Below are 20,537 nucleotides of genomic sequence, written 5' to 3'. Positions count from 1 at the left end.
GGAGGGCCGGGGGGCAGCGGGCGCTGTGCCCACCCGGCCGGGCACCGCCGCAGGCTTTGGCAGCCCTGGACGTAGATGAAATAAAAGCTTCGGCCGCTTTGGAGAGCTGAGCGCGGCTCCGCTGTGTCCTTGGGCAGCCCGGGGCGCTCCGGGCCCGCTCCCCGCTCGCCCGGGGCTTCCTTGGATCGGTCGGGGCTGGATCCAAGGAGCGGCAGCAGCAGCGGAGCCGCCCCGCGGGGTCACAGAGCTGGCAGGGGGCACCGCGAGGGTGGCACGGGTGGGGACCCTCGGTCCGGAGGGGCTCGGGACGCGCTCCAGCTGAGCACAGCCCGTAAATCACCTTTAACGACTGGAAATAAATGTCCGGGAGGGGACAGTGGGGCCGTGGGTGACAGGGGCCGGGGCAACCTCGGGGGCTGGTGATGGAGGGTGTTTTGGGCAGGAATCACCCCAAAAAATCCATTGGCGTCTCTCTATCCCGAGGGGGACACAGGTGACGGCCACCACCGCGAGCAGGTGGCGGATGTGACCCGGGGGGCCCTGGGGGACAGTTTGGGACAATTCGGAATTGATGGGGGCGTGAGAGGAGGCAGCTGGGGAGCGGCGCCAGGCGGGGGACACGTCCCAGGGTCCCCAGGAAAGGGCGGGGGTCGCTCAACTGTTAAAAAAATTTATTAAAATGTCCAGCAGTACAGAAAGGCAGAGTCAGAAATGGGGAGGGGGCGCCAGGAGGGGGGCGGGGAGGGGACACGGCAGTCACGTCGCAAACAGCAGAGATCGGAAAGCGCCGCACGCACACACACACACGCCAACTCCAACGGGGACCCGAAACGAGCGGAGAGGGGACAGAACCAAACCGAGCACCCCCAGAGCGGGACGGTGACCCCGCAGCCGCCGTGTCCCCCCCGGCCCAGCCGTGCCGGCCGCGGGGACGCCCCGGGGAGCTGGGGCGGGGAAATGGGGGGGGGGGGGGGCTGCTAAAAAACCAGAGCCGCCCCGGGGGGGACAGGGGGGCTGCCTGATGGAGCCCCGGTCTGGGGACAGGGACAGAGCCCAGCTTGGGGGGTCCCCGTGCGGGGCTGGGGGCCCAGCCCGGGCCGGGGGCTGAGCGCGGGACATGCAGGGAGGGCTGGGGGCGCACACGCAGCCGCCCCCTCCGGATCCTATTCCCTACGGGGCCGGGCATCCTACGGAGCTAAAGCCAAAAGGGGGCTAAAAAAGGGGGGCGGGAGGGGTGGGACGGGGCCGGGGGGCGCCACCACCCCCCCCGGGGACCCCGCTGTGCTCGCCCGGCTCTAGAAGTAGTGGCCCTCCTCCATCCAGTCCAGCCGGAGGCGCTGGCGGCGTTTTCGCCGCTCCTTGCGCGGGTTGCGGTGGTGGTGCTGGTGGTGCGGGTGGCTGTGCCGGTGCCGCCGGTGCCGCCGCGCTCGGTGCGACCGCCTGGCTAACGGGGGCAAGGCGGGGCACGCGGGGGGGTCAGCCCCGGGCTCGGGACCCCTCCCACGGGGATCAGCCCCTCCCGGGTGCCCCACTAACGTTTTGTGCAGAGGATTTTGGGCCGGTCCCACTTGCCGCTGCTGTGGCACCTGATGGTGGGCACGTGGCGCTGGGTGAAGCCCTCGCGGCACTGGTAGCGCACGCTGGAGTGGATGTTGTAGCGCTCCCTCCTCTTCCCCACCGGGAAAGCGTTCGGCACCTCCGGGGGGGGCCCGCACAGCACTGGGAACGGGGGGCACAGAGCTCCGTCACCCCCGTTACTGGGAGGGGACAAGGGACAGCGGTCCGGGACACCCAGGAGCCCCCCCGGCCACCCCTGGGGACACCGCTGGTGGCTTCGGGACAGGCTCGTCCGTCAGGGTGGCAGCGAGCTGTCTGTCCCCAGGGTTTAATTGGCTAATTAATGGCCTTATTGGGGCGTCATTAGTGCGCGGGGTGGGGAGGAGCAGCTGGAGGTTAATGGAACTTCCCGAGGTAAGGAATGGGAATTTAATGGGTTCGATGGGAGCAAATTAAACAAAGCCGAGCGCTGAGGTAGGGATTGAGCGCGGGGAAAGAGGAAAAATGGAGATTTAGGGGAGAACTGCGGGAGTTGGCCTGGGAGAGGGGCTGGGGATGGGGAAAGGGCTGGGGATGGGTCTGGGGGCTGCGGGGTGGGGACAGGGACACCGGCACTGCGGGATGGGGACACGGGGACCTGTGGGATGGGAACACCAGGGACTGCGGGACGGGGACACCTGCGGGATGGGGCGCTACCTGTGCCCTTCTTGCAGATGTAGGGCAGGTTGTAGTTGCAGGGCACGTCGTTCCACTTGCCGATCTCGTGGGACACGAGCACCACGCAGTCCTCGCCGCCCGCGAAGAAGTTGTCGGGCTGGTTCTCCCGCCAGTTCTCGTATTGCTGCGGGGCCACCGGAGCGGGTGACGCCCCCCGCACCCCCTCCCCGCACCCCGAGGCCCCCGAGACCCCCAAGCCCTCACCAAGGCGGTGTTGTCGGTCCACTGGAAGTCCTGCTCCACGATGCGGTCGTTGAGGCCGATCCAGGTGTTCTCGTGGCCGAAGCCTGCGGGGAGAGGCACCCGCGGCTCGCACGGAGGGGGCGAGCAGAGCCCGGGGAGGGGGGATTGGGGGACTGGGGACCCCCGGCGCACCGTTGATGAAGGCGTGCTCCTCCTGCGAGTGGATGCTGGTGAGGTGCCCGGCCCGGCGCCGGCAGTCGCGCTCCGCGTCCTCCCAGGAGCGCCGGCGGGCGAAGTAGCGGTAGCAGTGGCCCTGGAACTTGTGCCAGTTGTGGTCACAGCCCTCCGTGTCTGGGGGACAGCGCGACAGTGGCGGCACAGCCAGCGAGCGACCCCAGCCCCGCCCGGCGGGACCTGTGTCCCCTTCCGCGGGGTCCAGCGGTGACACAGCCGGGCCGGGGACACCGGGGGACATCGGGGGACACCGGGGCTGTCCACACCTTTCTCGCAGCGGCTGCCGCCGTAGCTGGGCAGGCAGAGGCACACGAAGGAATTGACCTCGTCGATGCAGGTGCCGCCGTTCTGGCACGGGCTGGACAGGCAGTCATCGATGTCTGCGGGGACAGCGGCAGCTGCGGGCGCGGCGACACCAGCGAGCGGGGAGGGGGCACCGCGCAGCGCCCGGAGCCGCGGGGCCGCCCACGCCCGGTGCCCGGCACTCACCGATCTCGCAGTTCTCGCCGGTGAAGCCCGGGGCGCAGCTGCAGCCGCACACGGTGCCGTTGGCGCGGCTTGTCCCGCCGTGCAGGCACGGGTTGCTCTGGCACGGGTCCGGCGGCGCTGCGGGACGGCACCGGCGCCCTGAGCCAGCCTGGAGGGCGCGGTGCCACCCCCGCTCCCGCCCCATCGGCTCCGAGCGAGGAAATTCGGATAAAAGGAGCGACACCGCCCAAACCTCCGCCTCAAAGCCTCCCACAGCCCCGGTGCCCGCGGCTCACCGTGCCCGCGGCTCACCGTGCCCGCTGGCGTTGCCGGTGCCCGCCCAGGCCAGCAGCTCCCGCTCGTCCAGCGCCGGCTCCTCCCCGCTGCCGCTGTCGGTGTCCAGCAGCGGGGAGCCCCCCGGGCCCCCCAGCTCGGGCTCCGCCGAGGGCTCCGGGAGCAGCCCCGAGCTCGGAGACACGGCGGGCTCCGTTCCCCCGGCCTGGGGGGCACCGGGGGGCGGCCAGGGCCCGCGGGTGGCGGAGCCGAGGGGCGCGGGGGGCTCCTCCCGCCTGGCCTCGCCGGACGCGTCCTCCTCGCCGGGGGCCGGTGGGGCCGGGGGCCCGGGGGTGGCGCGGGGGGACAGGAGGAGCTGCTCGGCCGCCCCCGGCCCCGGCTCGGAGAGCTGGGTGGGCTGCGGGTCTGCGGGAGCGAAGCCTGCGGAGCCCTCCTCGGCCCCCGGCTCCAGCAGCGCCGGCTCCTCCGGCCGCTCCGTGCCGGCCCACGGCAGCGCCTCGGTGCCCGCGGGGGACGGGGACGCTGAGGGGACACCCCAGGCCGGGGGGGACGCGGCTGTTTCGGTGCTGGGCTCGGCTGCGCCATTCCCGACACCCCCGGATTCCTCCGGCTGCTCCTGGCCGGGCTCGGCCGCCCCGCTGGGAGCCGTGGGACCGGAGCGGCCCCGGGGCGCGGGAGGAGCCCCCTCGGTGTGGCCGGGGGCGGCAGGGTGTCCCTCGGAGGGACCCTCCGGCTCCAGGAACGTCACCGCCTTCCTCTGCCGCTCCAGCGCGCCGTCCCCCGCGGCCCCGCTGCCGTCGCTGCCGTCCCCGCGGGGCTGCGGGGGCAGCTCGGGACCCTCGGCCACCAGCGGGGCCGGGGGCAGCGGCGGCAGCGGGGGCGCGGAGCCCTCCCGGGACGGGCCGTCCCCGGAGAAGTCCTCGGTGCCGTCCGCGGGTGGCCTCGGGGAGTCCCCGCGGGCGCTGGCCATGTCGCGGTGTCCCCGAGCGTCGCGGGGAGCGGCGGGGGACGGCGGCGGCACGGGCGGGGTTCCCGCGGGGGCCCCCGGATCCGCCGGGGCGGTGGCGGCGGCCACGAACCCTGCAAGAGACGGCACGGCCACGGTGTCACCGAGCGGCGACCGCGCCGGGAGCCGCGGCCGTGTCCGGGGTCACTCACCGGGGCTGGGGTCCTCCTGCGGCGCGTTGGGGGACGCCTGGGGACCCTCCCGCCGGGGACCCTCGCTGCCGCCTCGGGGGGGGCTCCGCAGCTCCACGGCACTGGCTGCGGCTCCCCGCACCTCCTGCGCCAGCGCGGGGGCCTGGGTGACGATCCCCGCTGCCACCGCGGGGTCCCCAGAGGTGACAATTCCCGCTGCCACCGCGGGGTCCCCAGCTGTCACCGCGGTGTCCCGGTGCCGCTGGAGCTGGAAGTAGCGCCCGTTGAGGCCGGGGTAGCTCCGCCTCGGGGCGCTGGAGCTGCCCGGGGTGGTGCCGGGGGGCTCCGGGGCCGCCCTGGGGACCGTGCCCAGCCCAGGCGGTGACAAGGACGGGCCGGCGCTGCGCTCCGGGGCTGGGCCGTGGGGATGGGCCGGGAGGGTGCCCGGGGGTCCCGCGGGGTCTCCTCGGGCCGGGCTGGCGCTCGGAGGGTCCCGCCGGGCGCTCTCGGCATCCACCGCGTTCAGAGGCTCCTCCTCGTGGGGCCAGGCCGGCGCGGTGGCCGCGGTGGGCGGCGGGGATGCGGCACGGCCCGCGGGCAGCCCCGGAGCCGCCGGTGCCGGTGCCGGTGCCGGTGGCGGGGCCGTGCCAGGGCGGTCACCGCGCAGCTGCTCGTCCTCATCGCCGCCCGGCGCCGCGGGCCCCGGCAGGGACAGGAGCTCGTGGCGGTCGCGGGGGATGTCGCGGGTGTCCCCCGACGTGCCCGGGTCCTCGCCGTGCTCCACCAGCACGTTGTCGCTGCCCGGCGGGTCGGGCGTGGGCGGCACCGGCAGCGCCGGCGGCTCCGTGTCACCGGGACCCGCGGCTGTGGGGACAGCACGGGGGTCAGCGGTGCCACCGAGGGGGTCCCACAGCTCCCTCAGCACCGAGCGCGGCATCCCCCGCCCCGCAGCCGGGCGGAGCTGAGCTCCCTCCCAGCGCCGCCCCCTCATTTATCTCATTAATTCCCCAATTAAATATTAACCCACAGCAATTTTCCCCGCGGGAAGGAGGGAGCGGCGGGGGGCTCCGGGGGGCGGCTCGGGGGTCCCCCTCACCTTTGTAGCAGTAAGCGTCGAACCGGGAGGCGGCGGGGGGGAAGCCGGTGCGGTTCGGGAACTGGTAGAGGGTGCGCACGCCCGGGGCCTCGCCCCCGCACCTGGGGCGCGCCTGGCGGATGGGGTAGCGCACGCTGCCGTCCGCCAGCCAGCCCGGGTCGCACTGGTCCAGGCCCTGTCGCCAGGCCAGGTAGAGCTGGCCCGTGGTGGCCAGCGCTGCCCCGCGGCTGCGGCAGTGCCGGCGGGCGCCCTGCCAGGTGAAGCGCCCCGGAGCCGTGGCGTAGAACACGGTCCCTGCGGAGAGAGGGCTCTTGGGGACACCGCGACACGAGGGGGATGGCGCTTTTGGGGTGGCCCCGTGGCCTGAGCGCTGTGGCAACGCTCGGGGGCGGTGCCAAGGATGGCACGGAGCGCTGGCACCCACACGGACCCGCTGGGCAGGGACGCCCGGAGGGGTGGCCGTGGAGGGACATCGTGGGGGCACCATGGCCATGGAGGGACATCGTGGACACCCCGCCGTGCCAAGGACACAGAGAGACATCCTGGGCACCCAGCCGTGCCAGGGACATGGAGGGATATCGTGGGGACACCATGGCCGGGAAGGGACACCCTGGGCACCCAGCCGTGCCATGGCCACAAAAGGACATCCCTGGGCACCCTGCCAGCCACACTGTGACGGCAGAGGGACAACGCGGGCACCCAGCCACACCACGGCCAGGGGAAGGACAGGGACACCCCTGGGCACCCAGCCGTGCTCGCGGCCAGGCCGTGGGCACGCAGGGACCCCCTGGGCACGCAGGGACCCCCCCGGGACCCCCCGGGCACCCTCCCGGCGAGCAGCCCTTGCCTCGCAGCTCCCGGGAGTAGCAGTACACATCGTAGCGCTCCTCGGGCTCCCTGCGGCCGTAGCTGCGCACGCCGGGGAGGCTCTCGCGGTCTCCGTAGCAGCCGGGCCGGGACAGGGTGATGGGGTACCTGCCGGGAGAGGCACGGTGGGCGCGGGGCTCCGCGAGGAGGACGGCCCGGGGTGCCCGGGGGTCCCCGGGGGTTCCTGGGGGTTCCCAGAGTGTCCAGGCCATGGCCCGGGGGTGCCCGGAGTGGGCAGGGGTGGTTTGGGGGTGGTCTGGGGGGCGGTTTGGAGGCTGGCCCGCCCCGCGCTCTCACCGCACGCTCTGGTCGCTCAGCCAGCCCGCGTCGCAGTTGTCGTAGCCGTCCTCGAAGGCGGCCTGGAGGTGCTGGGGGGAGGCGATGACGGCGGAGTTGTCGCGACAGGCGCGGCGGGCGGCGGGGAAGCTCAGCGCGTAGCGCTCGCCCGCGGGCCGGTAGTGGAACACAACGCCTGGGGACAGCGAGAGGGGACATGGGGCAGCAGGACACGGCTGCGGGGATGCGGGGCTGGCACGGGGTGCGGGGCTGGCACGGGGTGCAGAACTGGGACGGGGTTTCGGGTTCATGGGGTGCCCAACTGCCATGGGGCACTTGGGACGCGGTTTGGAGGGTGTAGGGGGTACTTGGAGGGGAGAGCTGCCCTGGGGTACGGGGAGAAAATAGGGTGCCGGGAATAAATTGTGTGAAGGGAATAAATGGGGCTCACAGTTCTCATGGGGTGCAGGGAACAGATGGGGTGCCCGGTTCTCATGGGGTGCCCAGCTCTCATGGGGTGCCCAGCTCACCCTGAACGCCCATCCCACCACCCTCCCTCAGCGCCAGAGGCTGCGCGACCGCCCCAGCGCCGCCCTGGCCGTGCCCCACGGCCGTGCCCGCTCACCCGTCACCTCCAGCGGCAGCAGGTCCTGCTCATCGTCGATGCCCGCCACCACCTCGCAGCGGTAGAGCCCCGCGTCGCTGGCGCGGGCCGCCCGCAGCTGCAGCGAGGCGTTGGAGCGGTCGCGGCCGTAGCCGGGCAGCGCCACCCGGCCCTCGTAGGCCCGCACCACCTTCACGGCGCTCTCCTTGGCCACCAGGACGGGCGCGTCCTCCCGCTGGCCGCCGGCCGAGCGCACCTTGCTCCATTTGACGCGCGGCGGCTCCGGGCGCTCGTTGGGGCCCAGCGAGGCCGGGGGGTGCAGCAGGAAGAGGCAGGGCAGGGTGGCGGGCTCGCCCAGCCCCACGCGCACCGCCTGGTGCTGCACCCGGGTGATGTGGATCACCTTCCCCTCGTCCTGCGCGCCTGCGGGGACAGCGGCGCGGCTGCCCCGGGGGTTTGGGCACGGCACGGAGGGTTGGGGGGCATGGCGGGGTGTGGGGGGCTCCGCTGAGCGCCCCAGGAGGGGCAGGAACGGGAGGATGGGGTGGGATAAAGCGCGGCCGCCCCATCGAGGGGCTGCAGCCCGGCCGTGACCCCACTGGGGCTGAACCCCCACTCGGAGGGGTCCGCGCCCCTCCCCGGGGTGCTGCCCGGCCCCTCGGGGTGTCCCCATGGTGAGGGCTCTGCTCTGCACCCATGGGTGCCACTCGGCTCCCGGGGGACACCAGCGCGCCTGGCCCTGCCACCACAGGGGGATCGCTCGCCAAGGACGCCCCCGAGCCCAGTGGCACCGGGGAAAAGCCCCCCCGTGCTGGGATAAAGCGCGGCAGGACCGTGACCGCCCTCTCCTCCTCCTCCTCCTCCTCCTCCTCCTCCTCTTCCTCCCGCGCTAATCCCGTCCCAGCCTGTGCAGGCTCCCAGCGCCGCAAATCCCCCGCGTCTCGGGCCCCCCTGGACCCCCCAGTGGGGTCAGGGACCAGCGGGGGGCCGGGGACAGCCACTAATCCCCCCCTCTCCCACGGGGCCTTCCTCCCCCCCGGGGCCTTCCTCCCCCTCCCTCTCAGCCCTCGGCTCATCGGGGCACAGGGAGCGCTCCGGGCTGGGCGACCCCAAATCCCCCCGACCCCAAAGCCCCCGATCCCAAAGCCCCCGGATCCCAAACCCCCCCATCCCAACCCCCCCGATCCCAAAGCCCCCCTATCTCAAAGGCCCCGATCCCCAAACCCCCGGTCCCAAAGCCCCCCGAGCTGCGGTGTCCCCGAAGCCGGGGGGGACAGGGGGGGACACGGCTCCGAGCCGCGGCAAATCCCCGGGGGGCTCAGCCGGGCCTGGGGAGGGGGATTTAGGGATTTGCGGTCTCGCCTGCAGCGATCCCAGCGGAGGGAGGGGGCCTGGGGGCTTCTCCCTCCCTAATCCCGCCGCAGCCCCAGCCCTGCCCGGGATTTATTGATGAGCTGGCCCCGAGCTCATCATTAATTGCCGTTCGCTCCCTAACGAGCCCCGGCCGCCGAGCACTCACCCAGGACGGCGATGGGGAGCAGGGAGAGCCCGAGCAGGACCCAGCAGGCGGCATCCCCCATCACAGGGACCATCCTGGACCTGCGGGGACAGCGGGGCTGCCAGGCCGTGCCAGGCCGTGCCATGCTGGACCTGCCAGGCCGTGCCATGGCCGTGCCACCCCTGACCTGCCAGGCCGTGCCATCCTGGACACCCAGAGCCTGTCACCATCACCCAGGGGCTGCCACCATCACCCAGTGCCCGTCACCATCACCCTGTGCCCACCATCACCACCCAGTTCCATCAAACAACTCCCACCACCACCATCGCCTGGCACAGCCATCACCCAGTGCCCACCACAGCCATATTCCAGTGCCCACCACCATCGCCCAGCTCCCACCAGCACCATCCCTCAGCCCTGGGGTGCCCAGCCAGCCGGGCAGAGGCACCGCGGGCACCTCCAGCGCCCCGCAAACCAACCCCAAAGTGCCACCACGTGCCCACGAGCCCGAGCCAAACCCCGAGTCCCCCCCAGATCCACGCTGGAATTCGCTGCTCCTGCTTTGTCCCATCCCTGCCCTGTGCCAGGCACGGATTTGGGGAGCACCGGGAGCCCCAAACCGAGTGTGCCTCAGCCCCCGTCCCCGATGCTCCATTTCTCATCCCTCTGTGCGTCCCCCCGTCCCTTCTGTGCTTTTATGGGACGAAAATAGAAAGAAAGAGAGAAATGGCGAGAAGAAAGGAGACCCCCGCTGGCAAAGGGCCTTTTCGGGATGCAGAACCGCGTTTAATCTGATTTCTCTTCGAGAAAAAAGCCTTGGCAGCCCCTTCCCCTCCGCGGGGCGCTCTGTCCCGAGAGCCACGAGCTGGGAGGGGACAGGGAGGTGACCTGGGACATTCCGGGCTCCGGAATGGGCGGCGGAGGCGCCTTTGGCCGTGTGAATCCCCCCGGGGCTGGAAAAGCCCAAAGCAGCCCCGGGGCAGCGCCAGCGGCTCCTGCAGCCCCGCTCGGGAGCTCCGGGAAGGGAATTCCGCCGGGTCAGCGCCAGACTCTGCCCATTCCTCCCACTCCAGGGGGGACATAGAAATTCCTTGGCAAAAAATATAAATTCATTGGCCGAGTCGTGCCTTCCCTGCCATCAGCGCTCCTGCGGGATTTGCTTTCGCAGCAGGAGAAGCCGGAAAGGCCGGGCCGGCAGCACCTGGGAGAGCTCAGCTGTCCCCAGAGCGTCCCCGCGGCAGGGACGGGACACAGCTCCGCTCCTCTGGGGACACGCGGCTGTCCCCCTGCCCTCGGCACACGCAGGGGACACATTGCCATGGCTGTGCCCTGTCCGTGCCCGCACCCCCGGCAAGGTGCTGAGCCAGAAAACAGTTTATCCCGGGCCAGGACAAGGGACAAGGGACGCGCCAGCCCTGCCGGGCCAGGGCCACCACTCGCGGTGTCCCCACGGGCGGGCAGTGTCACCGGGGCGGAATCGCTCCCTGCTCGTCGCCATCCGTGAATCCACGGGGTGGCACCGCCGGGGTTGGGGCAGCCCGGGGTGGCACCGCCGCATCCCTGAGGTGGCACCGCCACATTCCTGCGGTGGCCCCGGGACCGGCCCGGGATGGATCGCGCGTCCCCAGCAGGATCCAGCCGGGATTCCCGGGGAAAGCAGCGCGGGCTGGGCCGTGCGGGTGTCCCCAGGCAGTGCCCGGTGGTGGCAGCGAGGCCCGGGGGTGGCACAGGGGGCACAGCGCTGCCGAGGGACGGAGGTGGCCTCGGCCACCCAAGCCCGAATGTCACAGCGGGGTCTGTCCCCGCAGTCAGGGCGGTGTCACAATGACGTCCCCAAGGCCACGTGTCCCAGCCCCCGCGGGGACCAGGAGCGGGTCCCTGTCCCTGTCCCTGTCCCCTCGGTGTCCCCTCGGTGTCCCGGCCCAACCGAGAGGAATCCAAAATAACGCCGGTGCAAAACGCCCCCCCAAATCCCCCCAAAGCCGGGCGAACATTTTCACATCTGTCACTCGCTGTCACCTCATGAATAATTCATCCTGCTCATGAATATGCAAAGTCGGGGCTGGTGATTATCTTGAGCTGAAACCGAGCTTAATTCCACACAGGCCGCCGGGACCACCCGGTCAGTGCTGGGGTCTCCTGTGCCCCGAGCCCGGGCTGGGCCGGGGGCGGATCCGGGACCCCGCCGGGACATTGGGGACAGCGCTGGCGACACGGGAGGGGTGGCCGGACAGAGGGGCACTGCCCACCCAGCCGGGATGCAGCGGGACATTGGTGTCCCCACCCTGCGGACCCCCAGCCCCCGCGGTGCCACCGGCTGTCCCCAAGCCCACCGGCTGTCCCCAAGCCCACCGCAGCCCCCCTGACCTCCGATACCCCCGCGGGTCACTCCGGCCCGCGGTGCCACCAACGCACGGGCGACATCTCTGTGCTCACCCCCCAGCGTGTCGCCCCCTCACCGCTGCCACCCCGGGGCCGCTCCTGCACCCCCAACCCGAGCCCCCCGGACCCTCCCCAGCACCCACCTCCCTCCCGGCGCCGCGGGGTCCCGGGGGCCCCGGGCTGTCCTGCCGGTGTCCCGGGGGCCCCGGGCTGTCCTGCCGGTGTCCCCGGGGCCGCGGCGGGAGCCCGGCGGCGGGGCCGGCTCCGCGTCCCCTCCTCTCTGCCCACAACAAAGGAATTCTGCAAACCTCGCTGCCGTCACATCTCACAGGCAACGTGATGCTCCCCGCTCCCCCCAGCCTGCCGGAATAAATTAGCACCTCGGGAAGCTGTGATCCCGGCCAATATGGGCCCTTTGCCGGTGCGATTTTTATTAGGCAGACAGTCTGCAGCCTTTATTTTAGAATTTGCTCCTCTTTTTAAATTTTTTTTATAGATTTATTTATTCTTGTTGCCCCGCTTTCTGCCTCTCCCTGCAAAGCTCCGGAGCCGGTGCAGCATCGCTGCGAGCCCTGGGCTCCATCCCAGCCCTGCCGGGGCTCGGCCACACGCCGGGAGCGACTCCCGACACCGCGCCCGTGACAGAACCGGGGGGACACCCCGGGCCGGTGGGCCTGGCTCGGATCCCGGCACCGCTGTCCCACCGATTGTGGGGCTGCAGAGCCCCGCGCCCCACATCCATCCATTCATTCATCCATCCCTGCTGTGTCCCCGTGCTGGGGACATCCCGGCCATGGCACTGCCACCCCGGGACAGGGACATTCCCGACTCCGGACCCGCCAGGGAGCCACCAGCGTCACCAGCAAGGAACCGGGCGGCCCAGGCTGTGGCACCCAGGGGGTGACACTCGGGTGGCCCTATCCTGCCACCCCTCTGCTTGCCCTCTGTGTCGCTGCCAGCTCCTGGGGGCTCAGGGCACGGTGTGCCTGTCCCGTGTCCCCAGTGTCCCGTGTCCCCTCAGTGTCCCCAGCCCATGAGAGCTCGTTTGCTCCCCGTGTCCCCCTGTCCCAGTGTCCCCCTGTCCCGGTGTCCCCACAACGGCGCTGGCCACGCCCCCATTGTCCCGGTGTCCCAGTGCCCCGATCCCGCAGTGTCCCCTCCGGCCCCGCTGTCCCCAACCCTGCACCCCATCCCCGACAGGATCCCCTCAGTGTCCCCAGCATCTCCCCCGCGCCAGGGCCACCCTCCGTCACCCCGGCCCCCACAGTGTCACCCCCAGTGTGCCCCGTCCCTCTGCGTCCCCAGCCCGGATCCGTCCCGCTCCTGCCACATCCCCGCCGGTGTCACCGTCCCCATCCCCATTCCCATCCCTGCCGGTGTCACCGGCCCCATCCTGCCACATCCCTGCCGGTGTCACCGTCTCCATCCCCATCCCCATCCCCATCCCCGCCGGTGTCACCGTCCCCGTCCCCGCCGCGGGCCCCCCCCCCCCCCGCATTCCCCACCCGGCTCCATCCCGCTCCTGCCGTGGTGGCGCCGGTGTCGCTGCCGGTGTCACCGCCCCCATCCCCGTCCCCGCAGCGCTGCCGGTGTCACCGTCCCCACCGCCGCCACCGGGCCCCGCATTCCTGCAGCCCCCGCAGCCCCGCCGCGTCCCCAGCCCGGATCCGGCTCGGATCCCGCCGTGGCGCTGCCGGTGCCGGTGTCGGTGTGGCTGCCGGTACCGGTGTCGGTGTCGCTGTCACCGTCCCCATCCCCGCCCCCAGCGCGCATCCGTCCCGCTCCTGCCGTAGCCGTGCCGGTGTCACCGTGCCCACGGCCGGCCCGCAGCGGGGGCGGTGCCGGTGCCGGTGCCGGTGCCGGTGCCGGTGCCGGTGCCGGTGCCGGTGCCGGTGCCGGTGCCGCACGTACCTGCTCCGTGCTCAGGGCGCGCCGGGACTCATCGCCGCCGGTGGAGCCGAGCAGCCCCGCCGGCACCGGGGGTTAAAAGCGGCGCTCGGAGCGGGGGGCAGCGGGCCGGGCCCCCCCCGGAGGGGGCCGAGCCGGGCCGGGCCGGGCCAATCGCGGCTGGCGGCGGGCCGGGCCCTCCCCGCCGGTGCCGCCGGTGCCGCCGCCCGCACCTGCCCGCAGCGGCGGAGAACCCGCGCCCGCTCCGCGCTGCCCGGCGCAGGGCGAGGGGCGGCCGCGCATGCGCCGCCCCCCCAAACCCGGGCCGGCCCCCCCAAACCGGGGCCGCCCCCTCCCCATGGAGCGGGGCCGCCCCCTGCGCCCCGCACAGCGCGGAAGGGGCTGGGGGTCCCTGCAGTGAGGGGGGGCTCTAAGAGCGCGCTGAGAGAGATGGGGGCCGCGGAAGAGGGGGGGCTCTGATGGGGGTGGGGTCCCGAAGGGGACGTGGGGGGGTCCCTGTAATAAGAGCAGGAAGGGCGGGGGGACCCAGCCTTGATTTTTTGGGGGTGTTTCCAAAGAGGGGAGCGTCTTCCAGCCCCTCCACACCCCAAAATTCCCGTTAAGCCATACAGGGCACAACCCCAGCCCCCCGCACCCCCGTGTCGGGCCGGAATGGGGTGCGGGGGGGCTGGGAGATGCTGTGGGTGCATAAAAACTTCAAAAAGCCCCAAACCCCCCCAAAATGGCCGAGACTCTCTGAAGAGCTGCGCTACCAGAAACGACCCTCAAAAAGGGGGAAGGAAACCATCACTGAGCTTTGGGGGGGTTTTTTGGGGGGGTGGGTAGGGGGTCACCTTCCCGCCGGTGACCGAAGAATGCCAGCCTGTCTCCCACGACTTGGCACCAAGAGCAGAGAATCCCCCCTCCCCATTTCGCCCATAGGATGGATCCGTGGAAACCCGAGAGCAAAGTTCTCATTTCCGACTCCATTGTGCCAGACTTTCGGTGGCGTTTCCTGCCTTTTGTGAGCCCCCACTGCTCGGGCACAATCCCGGCGTTGCCGGCGCACAGAGCTCCTCTGTTCCCCTCCTTTATGCGGCTGCAGCTGGCGGGCCCGGCCCGTGGAGGTGCCCGGGCCGGGGGCACAGGGACGGGGGGCGCCGTCCCCGCGGGCTTTGCCAGGGGGAATTGGGGAGAGGGTCCCAGGGGTTTGATATCGCGGCTTCCTCCCGCTCCCGGAGGATCCAGACACCACAGGGATCTTTGGAGGGGGCACCCCGGGGTGGTTTTGGGGTGGTTGGGAGGAGAGGATGGGTCAGGGGTGGTCTGAAACCCTCACCTGGTGCCCCCCACCACAGCTGGGTCCTGCAGCCCCAAATCCTTCCTCCTGCAGCCCCAAATCCTTCCTTCTGCTCTTAGCCCTCCTGAATTTCACCTGGCAATCCGAGCAGGGATCGATGGGCTCATCCCGCATTCCCTCCGGGCCCAGCCCGTCCCCCGCATCACCCACCCCAAAAAGCTCCACCACAGCTGCTCACAGCCCGACCCCGGCCCTCGAGAGGGCCCCGGAGCCTCTCGGGGACCCAAAGGTGAGGGAGGGGACACCCCGGGCCGCCTCCAGGGGACACCGAGTCCCGGCAGAGCTGCGGGGATGTGCCACGGCCGTTCGGGTGGCAGGGGACAGCTCTGGCAGCGGCTGAGCCGAGCTCTGGCCTCAAGAGGAGATGAATGGAGATGAATGTCACAGCAGGCACCCTCCAGCGCGGCTCGGGCACCGGGGTGTCACCGACACCTCTCCCCCTCCTCGGCAGCTGCTCCGGGCCCGGGGCCGCGCTGGGCACCAACTCCTGCCCTGGCACCAGTGCGGCGTCCCAGTGTCCTGCCTGCAGCTGGCAGGGGACTCCGGCGGGTCCCAGTGCCGCCCTCTGAGCCCAGGGGTGGCAGAGCCAGAGCTGGCACTGAGCGTGTCCCAGTGCCGCCCTCTGAGCCCAGGGGTGGCAGAGCCAGAGCTGGCACTGAGCGTGTCCCAGTGCCGCCCTCTGAGCCCAGGGGTGGCAGAGCCAGAGCTGGCACTGAGCGTGTCCCAGTGTCGCCCTCTGAGCCCAGGGGTGGCAGAGCCAGAGCTGGCACTGAGCGCTGTCCCAGTGTCGCCCTCTGAGCCCAGCACTCTGTCCAGCATGGCAATGCCACATCTGGCACCGAGCGTGTCCCAGTGTCGCCCTCTGAGCCCAGGGATGGCAATACACATCTGGCACCGAGCGTGTCCCAGTGTCACCATCCTCGCCCAGGGTGGGGTCCCCGCACCTTCCAGCCCCACATCCATCCCCAAGCTGCTCCCACGAGGCAGAGCCTGCTGTCGCCGTGTCCCCACAGCCCCGAGCCCCGCGGGTGGCCCAGGACAGCGCAATTGGGGTGTCCCCGTCCCTCGGTGCCGCTCCGGGGCCCCAAGCCCGGCAGGATCGGCGGCGGCGGCTGCGCGGGGAGCGCGGGCCCTGCGCGTCTTTTTGAGCCCGAACGCCGGGATTCTGGTGAAATCCTGCAGCAGCAGTGTTGCCGTGACGACCCTCCCGCAGTTTCCATCCGGAGATGTTTTCCTTTGTTGTGACAGGGACGCGGGGAGCGGCCGCGGGCGGTCGGGGTGCGGTGACAGCGCCGAGGGGCGCCCGCTGCGAGGGGCAGGGACCCGCGGGGACCCCGCTGGGGCTCCGGCCGGGGGCTGGGGGGTCCTCGCTGCTCCAGTGTCCCCAAACCCCCGGGGGACAGCGGAGGGGCCGTGTTTGGTAACACGAGTGACGTGAGTTTGGTAGGACTCAGCCAGGACACAATAGAGGGGTGACGTGGCCAGCCCGCGGCGTGGGGACAGATGTGGGGACCGCGATGGGGAAGGAGGGGTTCCTCTGTGGTGGCCACCCCGTCCCCCGCAGGACAGAGCCAAACCGGGCGGGTGGCGTGGCCGGGAGCCTCCCGAGCCGCTCCGCTTCGGGGCGGCGGCACCGCGGGGTCCCGGAGCCTCGCCGGGCACAGAGCGGCCCCGGAGCGCGGCCCGGTGTCCCCGCACGGCCGCGGGGGGCTCGGGGGGACCCCGCGCCGAGCCCCCGGAGCCGCTTGTTATTCCGCTCAGCTCCGCCGGCGGCTAATGACGGCCGTTCCAGCAGAGCTGCCACATTCATCAGCGCTGCAGCTCATTAGCGAGGCCGCCGCAGCCGCAGCTGGGGCCTGCGCTCGGGGCACCGGCACCGGGACGGACGGACGGACAGGAGGATCCGTGGCTGGGGAGAAGCTGCGCCCGTCCTGGGGGAGCTGCCGGGCTGGGGCTGGGCAGGACGGCTCAGCCGGGGCTGCGGAGGGGACGGGGCGAGGCCAGGACGGTGGGGTCCCCTCCGCGCTGTCCCTGTCCCCTCATCCCTGGGCACGGCACGGAGGGCACAGGAGGGGCTGCAGCGATGCTGCCCTGGCCGGGCCCGGCTCCGCTCCGAGCCCACCGGCGGCGTGCATCGATTTTATTTGCGGTTTCCATGGCAACTGCCTTCTTCCCTTCCCCCCTTCCGGCAGCCGGACCCGCTCCTTCCCCTCGGGCAGCGCCGCCCCGCACCTGGGACACGGGAGGGGACACGGAGGGGACACGGAGGGGACACGGAGGGGACACGGAGGGGACACGGGCTCTCCTTGGCCACCCCGGGGTGGCGATGCCACCAGCTCACCCTGTGCTGATTTTGGCACGGGACACGGGGACACCGGGCCTGGCCACAGTCAGCAGCAGGGCTGGCAGGAGGCCGCGCTGGCTCATTAATTAGCCAGGGAGCTAATTGTCCCATGCGGGGACACCGAGCGGCGTCTCCTGTCAGCAAAGCCAAGCTCGTTAAGGGCACACGCCACCCTCACACCTGCTCACAGCGCTGTGACACGTGGCAGGCACTCGCGGTGTGGTGACACTGTTGGGGACAATGCAGCCACGCCGCTGCCCTCAGCCCTGGGGACTAAACGCCAGTTTGTGACTTAAAACCAGCCTTATAATAAATTTATGGCAATTATATAATTTACCCATCCCCTTCCAGGGGGATGCACCCACGGCCACCCTGCCCTGCTCCTTCCCAGCGCCGAGATGCCACCACGTTGTCACTTGGCATCAATGACAAACGACGCCCGGCTGTGCCAAACCCTTCCTAAAGCTCCGTCCTGTGCGCTCGGGGGAGTTTCGATAAATAACAAAGGCACGGAGAGCAGGCAGAGCTGGAGGGATCGGGGTCACCGGGATCCTCCCGGTTCCCAATGAGCATTGGAGGGTTCGGGGTCACCGGCATCCTCCCGGTTCCGCAGCACCGGAGGGTTCGGGGTCACCGGCATGAGGAGGGGGCGCTGGCGGCGGGCACGGGAAGAGGTGACGCGCACGGCGGTGGCAGAAGTGGCAGCTCTGTCCCCAGACGCGCAATTAGCCCAGGGGCAAATGAGGCTCCTGCGGTTTTTGACCCAATTTCTCCGGCGAAACTCGACGGGGGAAGGAGGGGAGGGGGGAGGAGGAGGAGGAGGAGGAAGGCAGAGCCGGTCACGCGTGTGCTGCTGCGCCGCGTGTCCCCGCGGGTGTACGCACAGGCGTGTGACATGAGTGTGACATGAGTGTGACATGTGTGTGCGGGCGGCAGCGCGTCCCCAGCCGGGGCCGAGCCCCGGGGCGGTGCGGGGACGGGAACGGGGATGGGGACGGGGATGAGGACGGGGACGAGGAGGGGAACCTGGATGGGGATGGGGACGGGGAGGGGGCGGCGGCTTCGCAGCTCTCGCCGCGTTTATTTTTGCCGGTGCCGGAGCTGAGGCGGCCTCGGCGCGGCCGCCGTGACTCAGCCGGCACCGGGAGCTCGGCGGGGCTGCGGAGCCGGGGGCTGCGGTGGGCAGGGGGGCTGGGGTGAGCAGGGATGCAGGGATGAGCTGGGATTCTCAGGGATTCAGGGATACTGAGCCGTGCAGCGAGGTCAGGATAAACAGGGATGGAAAAGGATGCAGTGGAGAACAGGAATGCAGGGATGAGCTGCGAGGTGCAGCATTGCTGGGCTGTGGAAGGATCCTGGGATCTGCAGGGATGCGGGGATTAGCAGGGATGTGCGGGGATGCAGGAATGTGCAGGGAGGTGTAAGGATTTGCAGAGATTTGCAGGCATTCAGGGATGGGGATGCAGGGATATGCAGGAATTCAGGAATGCAAGGATTCAGGAATACAGGAATGCAGGGATGTGCAGGGATGTTCTGGGCTGCAGGGATGGGATGTGCAGGGACTCAGGAATTGAGAGATTTAGGGATGCAGGGACACGCGGGGTTTCAGGGATGCAGGAACGCGGGGATCCCTCCCACGCCGCGCTCCTTCCCTGTCCCTGTCCCTGTCCCGGTCCCTGTCCCTGCCGCTCTCCGCCGGTGTCACCAGCAGAGCAGCCCCGGGGAGGTCCCCGCGCCCCCGTGCTCCCGCCCGGGCTCCCCCAGCCCCGGGAAAGGAGCGGGGATCCCCGAGGACCCGCGGGGAGCGGTACCGGGGAGCGGAACCGGCACCGGAACCGGGGAGCGGAACCGGGGGCGAGGTGTTTGCCGGGGGGCGGACACGCAGGGCGGCAGGGCGGACACAGAGAGGTGGCGGGGGACACGGAGCCGCCGTCCCGCAGTCCCCGCGGTGCCGGGGGCGGTACCGGACACCGGGAGCGGGGCGGCGGCTCCGCCTCTTCCTGCGGCGGGCGGGCGGTGAGTGCGGGGCGGCCCCGGCGGGACCGGGAGGGGACCGGGAGCGGCTCCCGGGGGTCCCCATCACACCCAGGTGTCCCCGGCCCCGTTTTGGTGTCCCTCTCACGCCCGTCCCTCCCCGCAGGCAGCGATGCCCGTGGAGTCCCTGGTGTGTCCCGACACGGCCACGCGGTGAGTGTCCCCGCTGTCCCCGGGGGGTGGCACTGTCCTGCCCCTGATGTCCCCCGAGGGGTGGCACTGTCCCCGCTGTCCCCGCAGGGTGAGCTCCGTGCTGAACCGGGACGTGAAGCACTTTGGGAAGCAGCACCTGTTCGATGGCAGCGAGGAGACCTGCTGGAACTCGGACCAGGTGTGGGCACAGGGACAGGGACGCGGCTGTGACCCCCCTGTGCCCCCCGTGCCCCCCGTGACCCCGTCCCTGTCCCCCCAGGGCACGTCCCAGTGGGTCACCCTGCATTTCCCCCGCCCCGTCAAGCTCTCCCAGCTGCAGATCCAGTTCCAGGGGGGATTCTCCAGCCGGCTCTGCACGCTGGAAGGTGAGGGTGGCTGGCAGGTAAACTGAGGCACGGCGGGCTCCTGCCTCAGCTTGCCCACACCTGCAGCCTCGGGGCGTTTGTCAGCAATTCCCAAAGCACAGGAGGGGCTCGGGAGCACCTGGAGGGGCTCTGGGGGTGAATAAAGAGGGGCTGGGAGCCTTTGGGAGCCAGTGGGACATTTTGGGACAGCACCTGGGAGCACCTGGAGCAGCTCCATGGGTGAATAAAGAGGGGCTGGCAGCTGGTGAGAATTAGGGAACGTTTTGGGATATCACCTGGAGGCGCCTGGAAGCACCTGGGGCAGCTCCAGGGGTGGATAAAGAGGAGCTGGGATCTTCTGGGAGCCGGGGGAGATTCTGGGGCAGCACCTGGAGGCTCCTGGGGTCACCTGAGGCTCCCCTTTGCCCTCCGCAGGCTGCAGAACGGGTGAGGAACTGGTGAAAATATCGGAGCTGTACCCCCAGGACAGCCACGCCATGCAGATATCCTTTCCTTTCCCGGGGTGCTGATGGGGGCAAGGCAGGATTTGGGGATTTTTGGGGATTTTTGCTGCTGAGCAGAGCTGGGGGAGTGCCCCCCACACCCCAATGCCAGCGTTACTCCTTGACTGGGCTCTGCACAGCTTCCAGGTGCAGGAGACGGTGCTGGACGAGCTGAAGATCACCTTTGGGAGCAGCACGGATTTCTTTGGCAGGGTGGTGGTTTATCACCTGGAGGTGCTGGGGGAGCGCCTCTAGGGGGGACCCCGGGGGCTGTCCCCTCTTTGGGGGCTCTCAACACCCCACAGGGGGGTCCCTGTCCCCTGAGGGGGCACCGGTGGGGCTGTGCTGGGCACAGGCGTGGAATGGGATCAATAAAAGATATCCCTGCTTTTTCTGGAATGGGATCAATGAAAGGTATTCCTGCTTTTTTCTGGAAGGGGATCAATAAGAGATATCCCTGCTTTTTCCTGGAATGGGATCAATAAAAGATATCCCTGATTTTTCCTGGATTGGGATCAATGAAAGGTATTCCTGCTTTTTCATGGTTTGGGATCAATAAGAGATATTCCTGCTTTTTCCTGGATTGGGATCAATGAAAG

The 20,537-nt window shown here is 70.4% G+C and overlaps 2 protein-coding genes across 3 annotated transcripts; one reads left to right on the top strand and one right to left on the bottom strand.

The window, feature by feature from the left end:
* Positions 1-669: 669 nt before the first annotated feature.
* Positions 670-13,344, bottom strand: NCAN (neurocan). Of its 2 annotated transcripts, none has more exons than XM_063161245.1 (15): positions 13,225-13,344; positions 8,953-9,032; positions 7,455-7,856; positions 6,851-7,025; positions 6,534-6,661; positions 5,687-5,980; positions 4,612-5,454; positions 3,472-4,533; positions 3,181-3,297; positions 2,958-3,071; positions 2,650-2,808; positions 2,479-2,561; positions 2,254-2,398; positions 1,537-1,719; positions 670-1,440 (listed from the first exon to the last, which is right to left on the bottom strand). In XM_063161245.1, exons 2-15 carry the CDS (start codon positions 9,023-9,025, stop codon positions 1,196-1,198), a joined length of 4,023 nt encoding a protein of 1,340 aa, XP_063017315.1. In that variant the 5' UTR covers positions 9,026-9,032; positions 13,225-13,344; the 3' UTR covers positions 670-1,195. The 2 variants fall into 2 exon arrangements, with proteins under 2 accessions (XP_063017315.1, XP_063017316.1); XM_063161246.1 differs by having other exon boundaries at positions 1,202-1,444; positions 13,225-13,342.
* A 5,575-nt stretch (positions 13,345-18,919) lies between these two features.
* On the top strand, positions 18,920-20,462 carry NR2C2AP (nuclear receptor 2C2 associated protein). The gene is made up of 5 exons (XM_063161242.1): positions 18,920-19,091; positions 19,179-19,269; positions 19,351-19,456; positions 19,871-19,939; positions 20,078-20,462. The coding sequence occupies exons 1-5, from the start codon at positions 19,051-19,053 to the stop codon at positions 20,191-20,193; spliced, it is 423 nt and encodes a 140-aa protein (XP_063017312.1). The 5' UTR covers positions 18,920-19,050; the 3' UTR covers positions 20,194-20,462.
* The last annotated feature ends 75 nt before the right edge of the window (positions 20,463-20,537 follow it).

Source organism: Melospiza melodia, chromosome 7, assembly GCF_035770615.1.
Source record: "Melospiza melodia melodia isolate bMelMel2 chromosome 7, bMelMel2.pri, whole genome shotgun sequence".
Classification (NCBI taxonomy): Eukaryota; Metazoa; Chordata; class Aves; order Passeriformes; family Passerellidae; genus Melospiza; species Melospiza melodia.
Note: the sequence above shows the minus strand (reverse complement) of the source record. Positions and strands in the feature narration are given on the sequence as shown.

Excerpts from the sequence above, each read along its gene's own strand:
- NCAN (XM_063161245.1), bottom strand. The coding sequence starts at position 9,025 with ATGGTCCCTGTGATGGGGGATGCCGCCTGCTGGGTCCTGCTCGGGCTC. Across the intron at positions 6,662-6,850 it reads CTGAGCGACCAGAGCGTGCG|GTACCCCATCACCCTGTCCC; the intron begins GTGAGAGCGCGG and ends CTCTCCCGGCAG. Across the intron at positions 2,399-2,478 it reads GGACCGACAACACCGCCTTG|CAATACGAGAACTGGCGGGA; the intron begins GTGAGGGCTTGG and ends GTGGCCCCGCAG.
- NR2C2AP (XM_063161242.1), top strand. The coding sequence starts at position 19,051 with ATGCCCGTGGAGTCCCTGGTGTGTCCCGACACGGCCACGCG. Across the intron at positions 19,457-19,870 it reads CCGGCTCTGCACGCTGGAAG|GCTGCAGAACGGGTGAGGAA; the intron begins GTGAGGGTGGCT and ends TGCCCTCCGCAG. Across the intron at positions 19,940-20,077 it reads GGACAGCCACGCCATGCAGA|GCTTCCAGGTGCAGGAGACG; the intron begins TATCCTTTCCTT and ends GGGCTCTGCACA.